This window comes from Toxorhynchites rutilus, chromosome 2 (genome assembly GCF_029784135.1).
Source record: "Toxorhynchites rutilus septentrionalis strain SRP chromosome 2, ASM2978413v1, whole genome shotgun sequence".
NCBI lineage: Eukaryota > Metazoa > Arthropoda > Insecta > Diptera > Culicidae > Toxorhynchites > Toxorhynchites rutilus.
Window position 1 is genome coordinate 304309483 of NC_073745.1, and position 9758 is coordinate 304319240.

A 9758-nucleotide genomic window follows, 5' to 3' on the forward strand; every position below is an offset into this window, starting at 1 on the left:
CGGTCTCCGGCGTAACGCTTTCGTTTTCGAAACTTTGATTTTACACCACAGTATAGAAATGAAAGACGTAGTCCTACGTCAAAAACTTTTAAAGTTAAACGGTTTAGTACACTAATAAAAGCTAGAAAATAATATGATGAAACAACAAACTGTGGGAAATGGAAGTCCGATGTGCCCCACTATTTTATTTTATTCTCATCATTGCCCTAGAATAATGAAGAAAGAGATGTGATAACTATTAACTGCTACTTGCCTAATTATGTTCTTAGAAAGTTTTTTTACTTTTTTTATTTTCTAGTTTTTAGTACATTATCTGTATGATTAGTATACTTCTCTACAATAAAACCATTCAATTTTTTTTAATTTTTATTTCTTACCTAATTTTCTTCGGAATATTTTGATCGTGTACTGTATTCTATTAGTCAAATCATTTCATTCAATACGGATATTGAGTTTTTCACCGGCGGCCAAATTAGATTTTTAAATATACACAGTATTACAATGACAGCAGAGATAAAGGTTTGTTCCAAATTTCAGATCAATAAATCAAAAGGAACGGGGTAAATTTTTTATTAATGTGGGACAACCCTACAGACATACAAACTCATATACAAACAGGTCAAGTTGAATGAAACCGTTTGAAAAAGTAATTGGCTATTTTGTTACAGCGGCCATCTTGGATTTTAATTTTCCTAAATAGCTGTGATCTACTGGTCCAGCCCCTTCGCTTGATACCCATTTTGATGGGGTTTGTTCGGAGAAAATATGTGATCCACCATTTCGTGGGAGGGGTGATCGGACAGCCGTCGGGTATGGACGCATTTTTTTTTCGCCATTCGTTTCAACATGATGGAAGAAGGAATAATTTGGTGAGGTGAATAATAGTGGACGCGTATAAATAAATTAAATAAGTGAAGTTATGCGGTGAAGCATTTTTTTCGCATGTTTAGTGTAATTTATCAATTCGAATGGCTTCAATATGTGCGCGTTCGTCGTTTACTCGTTTTCATGTCGCGACATGTTTAAATATTTTTCGTCGCGTGTATGTGTGTGTAAAAGATTAGAAGATGAGAGAAATGACTCTCGTCCGTCTTTTCGTGATTACTTTCGGAATAGTTTACTGGTGCAAACTGCCGGTTTTACACGTTTCTCGCATCATTCTCTCGCGTACCGTGGCTATGTGCGTGTGTGGTAGTTAGCCAAGGAATCACACTAATTCTGCTAACAGGATAATATTGGAGCATGCCGAAAATCATCACAGCTAAGTTTTTATTTTTTCGCTGTCTTTTGCTTCTTTTGCCTGATATTTTTCGCTACTCGTAATTTCGAAAACCGATCCGAAAGTTGCCTGAAGTGTACTTCGCTTGCAGAGTGTCTTCCGATGTAGTGAGAGGGAGAGTAAATGTCAATAAATTGATCAACATAATAACGGACCTGATCATGAGCGCCACTTCGCGATGAGAGCGAGGTGAATTGTATGCTAGGTTATATGGAATTCATTTCGTTTTTTTCGTGGGGTGGCTTTCGTGATCAGGCCCAAAGTGTTGCTAAATATGTTTTTGAGTTAGAATATATAACCATACTTACAATTATTCCAACATTTTTTTATTGGGTCAGTTTTTTGCAAATGAGGTTTCGTTTGTATATTGAAGGTAAAAAAATATATTCATGTTGATTTGCAAATCATGATTAGAACGCTAATGTGAACTTGAATGCTTTATATTGACTGATAACTCGGATATTCACTCAATGAATGTAGTTTCCAATAGAATAAAATATTATTATTGAAATATTATTATTAAATACTACAAGATTTTACATTGCTTAGATCTAAAATCGTCGTACGTTGTCTTTGTGGTGGATCTTTATTTTTCATGCTAGGTTGGGAGGAAGAAAATCCATTATTTTTACATTAAATTGAAACGTTTACTTAGCAAAATTAGATTAAATAACTTAGATCAAATATACGCCGTTCAGTACGAAGTCTTATCGATCGATGATCAAAGGAATTCTCTCGGTTACCTTTTCAGGTTTCCTAAAGTTAACTCTCAGCCGTCGGGATTGGTGTTCGATAAAAAGTACGCTTGTTTGTTAACGCAGGTTTAAATTATTTTCGAGGAGTTCCTTGGTTACCTTTTCAGGTTTCCAAATATTATATCTCCAGCGTTGCGATAGGAATTCCATAAAAAAGAATGCTCGATGATTAACGGAATTCTCTCGGTTACCTTCTCAGGTTTCCCAAAGTTAACGCTCCGTCATAGCGATTGGAGTACAATAACGCGCGATAAATAATATAAACTACCCAATTAATTTTACAGATTTCCCTTCTCATGCTGCCTGTAGATAGTCTGCAGAGTGCTGTGACACATACAATTTTCGGAATTTCGATTCATAAATTGTTTACATAATCACTTCACTTACCGCAGTGAATCCCGATTTTTACCTCTTCCTACTAACAACTATTCCTTCCATGATAATCGCTAGGGAACCACGCTATAGAGGCGACCATTCTGGCCTTCGGGCGGCGATTATCATACTGTGTTCTCGGGTTATAAAATAAGCGCGAAAGCGATCGGTCAGATGGAAAGAAAAGATGCGTATGGTATGGCCATTAGAATTCAATTGTTTCATTCGCTTATCAGCTCTTATATAATTATCAAATTAAACAATGAAGTTGTAAGAATGTATTCAGCATTGTTATCATGCACTATTGTGCTATAATGATAGCAACACAATAGTTGCCACGGATAGTGAGGGTCACATCCTTATTTTCCGTCACAACATAAACCGCCCACCAAATTACGATGAGAAATTTCTGCTCCATTTCTTCCTGGCACGTACTCGTCATCTTCCAAGGGGATTCGCCGTATCCGTCGAACATCCCGCCTAGTAATACCGTTGGTTGTTCTAACAGCCACCACCCTAACGTGACCATCGGCTCCAGGGAAGGTGTCGATAATGCGGCCCATAGGCCATTGCTTGGGTTTCTCGTTATCAGCGACCAATAATACAACATCACCCACTGCAATGTGCGGCGCTGCACGTTGCCATCTTGTCATCTGCTGGAGTGTTGAAAGGTACTCGGTCTGCCACCGAGCTCGGAATTCCTGGATAACTCGTTGCACATACTCCCACCTGCTGAGGGATCCAATACGATGCTCCAACTGGTTAATCTCGGGAACAGTATTTAGCGGTCGACCGATGAGAAAGTGTGCTGGTGTGAGAGGCTGAGGCTCGTTGGGATCATCTGATAGTGGAGCAATTGGCCGTGAATTCATGCACGCCGCCACTTGTGCGAGAACGGTACTCAGTTCCTCGAAAGTGAAATGACCATCACCTCCAAGCTTGCGGAAGAAAGTTTTCATCACCTTTACACCCACCTCCCAAAGGCCACCGTGGTGAGGCGATCGAGCGGGAATGAATATCCACTCAATGCCTTTGTCGGAGAAAAAATCTGCAACTACGTTGTCCTGCTCAGCCGTGTTGATTTGTTTGTATAATTCACGGAATTTGGCTGCTGCTCCTCGTAGATTGGTAGCGTTGTCCGAATAGATTTTGTTAGGCAACCCATATCGACTACTGAAGCGGGTGAAAGCAGAGGTGGTGAGATCCGACACAGCTTCAAGGTGTACAGCTCGTGTCGAAAAACAGATGAACAGTGCGATGTATCCTTTGCTCGATACGGCGCCACGTGTTCGACGACTGACGAAACTAATCGGTCCAGCATAGTCAATGCCGGTGATGGAGAAAGGCGGATTCGGTTTCAGGCGATCCGATGGTAGTTGACCCATCACCTGATGCAATGGAACTGGTCTTGCACGAACATATTCGACGCAGGATCGACACGTCTTCCGGGCTGCACTCATTCCACGAACAATCCAAAAGCGCCGTCGAACCGCCGTTAGTAACGATTGCGGACCACAGTGAAGTTGCTCGCGATGCTCATGATGGAGAATAAGCGCGGTGAGAGTTGAGTGGCTAGGCAGCAGGATCGGATGTTTCGACTCGTAGTTGAGTTCTGACAGCTGCAGTCTACCACCCACCCTGAGGAGACGGTTTTCGTCCAGAAACGGTTGCAGTTGACGGAGCGAGCTGTTATTGTTGATTTCCCGTTTACTGTCCAGTTGAAAGATTTCCTTCCAGTAGTGCTGGCTCTGTACGTGCCGCACATACACTCTCATTGCGTTGTCAATTTCCTTTGGCGTTAAACGATTTGTCGTTCTAAATTCTCGATGACTGAAACGTAACATCCGGGCCGTGATGCGTATAAGAAGCTGAAGGTTTGGGTAGTACCGAGATAACATCGCGTCGAGGAGGTCATTATCATACGTAGCTATACATGCTACGGCAATTGAACGTTGTTCTCTCTCTACTTGTCTCTGCAGAGTCACTTCGAGCGCGGGAAGGACTTGTGATGATACGTGGTCACTGGTTGTGCTTGTCCAGCATGGTCCGTGCCACCAGAGAGAATTGTTAATAATTTGCGCTGGTAGAGCACCGCGCGAGATCAAGTCTGCAGGATTGTTGTTGGTGTCCACGTGCTGCCAGTTGATTGCCGGAAGTAATGTGGTGATTTCAGCCACGCGGTTGGCAACAAACGTCTTCCATCTCGACGCACCGCCATAAATCCATGCTAGTGCCACTGTGGAGTCCGAATAAGCTCGTATTTCGATGAAAGGGGTTGAGATTGCCGTGATAACGCTCGCCATCAGGCGGGCCAAAATCACCGCCGCACACAGTTCCAGGCGAGGTAACGTGGTCCGTCCATTTCCGATAGGCGCCAATTTAGATTTCGCGCACAGCAGATGTGATGATGTGTTTCCTCCTTCGTCAGCAGCTCGAATGTAGACGCACGCACCCATGGCTCGCTCTGACGCATCACTGAAGCCGTGCAGATAGATTCTGGTCGGTTGTTGAACGCCGATCACTCGTCGAGGTACCTGTAAGTAATTGAGATCGGAAAGGCTTTGCTCAAATGAAAACCAATTTTGAACAAACTCACCGGGGAGAGTTTCATCCCAGTCCACCCTCAGTTCCCACAACTGCTGCAGGATCAGCTTCGCTCTGACGATGATTGGGGCCAGCAGTCCAAGAGGGTCGAATATGCTGGCGATTTGCGAGAGCATAATCCGCTTTGTGGGCTGAAGGATCTTGTTCGGTGTGTTGGAGAACTGGAACTCGTCGCTGCGTGGCTGCTAGTGGATGCCGAGGGCCTTGATGGTGCGGGACTCGTTGATCTCACCTCTCTGTTATTCGCCGGGATGTCATTTAGAATAGCTGTACTGTTCGATGCCCATTTCCGTAGATGAAAGCCACCGGATGCAAACATTGTTGTTAATTGTTGACGTAGTAGGATTGCTTCCTCTTCGGATTCAGCGCCCGTTAAGATGTCGTCCACAGACGTGTTTTTCTCTGCTTTTCCTACTGCTACTGGATACTGCCTACGATGCGCGTCTAATAGCTGCTGCACACATTTTGTCGCCAGATATGAAGCACTTTTCGTCCCGTAAGTGACGGTGTTTAGGCAATATTCTTTTACTACATCGTCGCTAGACCATCGCCAAAGGATCCGCTTCGTGGATTTGGATCATGCGATACATTTGTTTAATGTCGCCGATAATTACAACGGACGGGAATCGGAATCGGAGAAGAATGTCGACTATTGAGTCTTGCAGAACGGGACCACACATCAGCATATCATTCAGTGACTTGCCAGTGGTGGTCTTGGCTGAGGCATCAAACACGACGCGACATTTCGTGGTGGAGCTATTCTCCTTAACCACACAGTGATGGGGGAGGTATACGGCAACTCTCGGAAATGCTTCTTCGGCAAGTGTCATGTGACCAAGTTCACAATATTCCCGAAGAAATGCATGGTACTCCTGTTTCAGGTGCGGGTTTCTTTGCAATTTTTTCTCGATTTGAAACAAACGCTTTTCGGCTGTTTGTCTGGAGTCTCCAAGTTGACTCGGGGGATGAAGGAACGGCAAGCGAACAATAAATTTTCCAGTGTCGTCACGAGTGGTGTGTTTGTGAAAGTGATCTTCACACAATTTTTCCTCCTCGCTGAAGTGGGGCGTAGATGTGCAGCATTCCTCTAACTCCCAAAATCTACGCAACTGATGATTGAGGTTATCGTCAGAGGTGGTCAACAAACACGTCGAAGACTTCGTGTATGGTGAGATGGTGGGTTTACGATAGCGACCAGCAACCACCCAACCTAGCTTGGTGTTCTGCAAGGTTGGTAGATCGCCATCAGGACTCAGGATGATCTTTCCAGGCTCAAGCAACTGGAAGAATAATTCAATGCCGAGGAGCACGCTGATTTTACCTGGACGGTGAAACACTGGGTCGGCTAGGTTGATTGAATGCGGCATGGGCCAACCGTCAATGTTCGCTGGTTTAACAGGAAGCGTTTTAGTGATTCTTTCTAACACCATACACGGAACTGTGGTGCGATAGTCCGTGCATCGGGATGTTATGACGATTGGCACGCATTTGTCTGCATGCGCAGGTGTAGCCGAGATACCTTCGAGATTCATATCAGCTTCTTGCAACTCGAGACCAAGTTCGTTGCAAAAACTCTGGCTGATAAAACTTACTTGAGATGCGCAATCAAGCACAGCGCGACATGCATGTGGCCGTCCTTGCTTGTCCAGTACGTTTATGGCCACTGTGGCGAGGAGTACGTTGGAAGCATCGAAATATGTGGGAGCATCGAGGGCCGAAATCAATGATTGTGCGGCCAGACTACCACTATTGGGGACAGCATGCGATGTTGGCGTGAGGGCAGCGTGCAGCAGGGTGTGGTGGAGTAAGCCACATTTCCGACAATTCCCGGATCTGCACGATTCACCACGATGATCTTTTAAGCAATTGCGACACAGCATTTGTGAGTTGATAAGGGAAAGCTTCTCCTCTGAGCTCATATGAACAAATTTACCGCACTGGTAAAGTGGATGAGCTGATTTGGCACAGACGTTGCAATTTGAAGAAATGTTGGTGGCAACGAATGTTGTTGCTCCTCTATACGGTGGCTTCACAGGTGGCTTGGACACAATTGTTCGCGGCTTAACAGGTTGCGCAGATTGCAGAGCGAAACTATGTGAATCGATGAAAGCGAGAAACATCTTCAGGGTTATGTTCTCTTCGGGCATGTCAGCAACCATCTGGTACCAAAGCTGCTTGGTTTCGTGATCCAATTTCTGAATGAGGATGAATAATAACCAAGTATCGCGGTCCTCCCTTTGCATGGCTTGGAGAGCTCGAACAACCTCGTCGGAGACGTCGTGAAGCAAACGCAATCCATGAGCAGACGGTGATGTCAGGGCTGGTTGATTGAGAAAGCGTTCGATGTGTTTGTGAGCTATCTCGAGTGGTTTATCGTAGCGTGATTGGAGCTTTTGCAAAGCTGGACCGTAATTTGCATCTTCGATCTTAAGATGAGAAATGAGCGATGCAGCCTCACCGGTGAGATTGGTTTTGAGGAAGTATAATTTCTGACTATCCTTCAGCGATGGATTTTGATCGACCATGCTCTTAAAGAGGTCGATGAATGACTGCCATTCTAAATAGTTTCCACTAAACGCAGGCAAGTTCATACGTGGCAGTTTCAGATCCGTCAGTGGCATGGCTGTATCATTGTGAACAATGGTTGACGTGTTTGCTCCAGAGGCCATTCTGTCCGCCATCATATTCAGCAGCTCGGCATGTTGCTGTGAGAGTTGGCTGATTATGGCACTAGGCGACGACGATCGATCTCCCACGTTGTTATCGTGATTTCTCAACTATTTTAGCACTTTTGATAACCGATTTTTCAACGCGATATAAACCTTTTCTACACGGCATTGATGCTGCACAGCATCATCGTACAATTCGTCGTTATCACTCACGTCCAAAATTCTTTTGTGCACTGAACAATAGGCACTCCAAATATCACCGAGAACGTCGAGTTCTGTTTCTATCTCGATTTCTTCAGCCGTTTCTGGCTCTAATTTTGCCACCATATCGGACACACGCTTGAGTCGTGGATCAAGTGATTTTCTCTCACGGATAAGCTTTTCCATCATGGAACAGATCACTCACTGTTTCGCGGATTGGAAACGATTGCGGGCGAAAATGCCAAAATACGCGATAGCGATGGATAAAAACTGCGCGGTTCACGACGGATATTCCCGCGATCCGGCTCGAAGGACCAATTTATGTGTTCTCGGGTTATAAAATAAGCGCGAAAGCGATCGGTCAGATGGAAAGAAAAGATGCGTATGGTATGGCCTTTAGAATTCAATTGTTTCATTCGCTTATCAGCTCTTATATAATTATCAAATTAAACAATGAAGTTGTAAGAATGTATTCAGCATTGTTATCATGCACTATTGTGCTATAATGATAGCAACACAATAGTTGCTGTGTGATATACGTCATTAAGCAAGTGTGAAATGAGCTTATTGAATTTGTCAAGTGTCAACCGAATTGAACATGACGTACGACTACTTGTACCTAATAACAGGCGATGCTTTAGTTTACATGTACAACCATGACTCGGCCTCTTTCCTCTTGGGCCTTCGTACTAGTGAGACGTACTTTGATATCGGGAGATTTCCCTTTCCAGCGAGAACTCCACATTGGCGATCCTGCCAGGAGGCATAGTCGAAAAGTCGAATGTGTTCTATATTTGGAGTATTATTTCTGGATCACGTTCTTGAAAAGAAGGGAATCCCCCGAACAAACGAAGTAAGTAAAAAAGAAAATAAACTTATGGAAAATGCGCGTAACGACATGTCCGCGCGGCAGAAGCGAGACTGGATGTTCGCACGAAAAAAGCGAGACGGGATGTCCGCACGGAAAATAGCGAGACGGGATGTCCGCAGGAAAATAGCGAGACGAGATGTCCGCAGGGAAATAGCGAGACTGGGTGTCCGCATGAAAAGAGCGAGACGGGATGTCCGCATGATAATAGCGAGAGGGCATTCAGCTGAAAGAAAAGCGAGACGGGAGAAATCAAGAAATTACGACCGCATAGAATTAACATGATTGGAATGTAAAGGTGCGTTCTTGAAACTGGCGGAAGTACAGTGTACGAGAGCAAAGAGGTTGTTGAGTTGCCGGAATCACTCGAATAATAATCACGATGAGCAATTTTCAGTCATATTCTGCAAGGATGATATCACCTGACGACGGAACAAATAGTTCTTCCGGAGCTGGCAGTATCCTTAAACCAAGGACCAGATTAACCAATGATAACCTTCCACGCAAGTTTGGTGGAGATAGTTCATGACGCATCAGAATGCAGCTCTTAAAGCATTTGGCCACGAAACGTATTTTATCTTCCAGTCAGCAACTCGTGAAGAACAGTTTCAAATGTAAACGTTGCCACCTTGGGAGTTCGCGGTAGTATTAGAGCGACAAGCATCGTGGAATGAAAAATATCCAATGAACCGTCGTTACATAGCATCTATTAATCGATCACAAGCTAAACAAGGCTGAATATAAAATATAAAAATCATGGAGCTGGTCGACGTTCTTGTTGCCCTAAATGTAACTGTACGTACTACTAATCCAAAACTCGTTCTGCAGATAATCGTAGATGCAACGCTCGTGGAGTCACGGGTCATTTGACCGTAGCATGAATAGTAGCAATAAGAGCGACAATCGAAACCAACAACAGAAAGATCAAGTATTAGGATGGCTAAACGAAGAGAATGAAAAATTGGATGCTGAAAAACAAAAATAAAAAAATAATTCTCACGTATATCGTA

At 44.1% G+C, this 9758-nt stretch overlaps 2 protein-coding genes across 2 annotated transcripts; both read right to left on the reverse strand.

Annotated features, from left to right (window-relative positions):
* Positions 1 to 2765: 2765 nt before the first annotated feature.
* Positions 2766 to 5329, reverse strand: LOC129767028 (uncharacterized). The gene is made up of 2 exons (XM_055767636.1): positions 5243 to 5329; positions 2766 to 5195 (listed from the first exon to the last, which is right to left on the reverse strand). The coding sequence occupies exons 1-2, from the start codon at positions 5327 to 5329 to the stop codon at positions 2766 to 2768; spliced, it is 2517 nt and encodes an 838-aa protein (XP_055623611.1).
* A 220-nt stretch (positions 5330 to 5549) lies between these two features.
* LOC129767029 (uncharacterized) lies at positions 5550 to 8066 on the reverse strand. Its single transcript, XM_055767637.1, has 2 exons — positions 7833 to 8066; positions 5550 to 7787 (listed from the first exon to the last, which is right to left on the reverse strand). The coding sequence occupies exons 1-2, from the start codon at positions 8064 to 8066 to the stop codon at positions 5550 to 5552; spliced, it is 2472 nt and encodes an 823-aa protein (XP_055623612.1).
* Positions 8067 to 9758: the final 1692 nt, after the last annotated feature.

Excerpts from the sequence above, each read along its gene's own strand:
- LOC129767028 (XM_055767636.1), bottom strand. The coding sequence starts at position 5,329 with ATGTTTGCATCCGGTGGCTTTCATCTACGGAAATGGGCATCGAACAGT. Across the intron at positions 5,196-5,242 it reads TCCCGGCGAATAACAGAGAG|CAGCCACGCAGCGACGAGTT; the intron begins GTGAGATCAACG and ends GGCATCCACTAG.
- LOC129767029 (XM_055767637.1), bottom strand. The coding sequence starts at position 8,066 with ATGGAAAAGCTTATCCGTGAGAGAAAATCACTTGATCCACGACTCAAG. Across the intron at positions 7,788-7,832 it reads ATCAATGCCGTGTAGAAAAG|TTGAGAAATCACGATAACAA; the intron begins GTTTATATCGCG and ends GTGCTAAAATAG.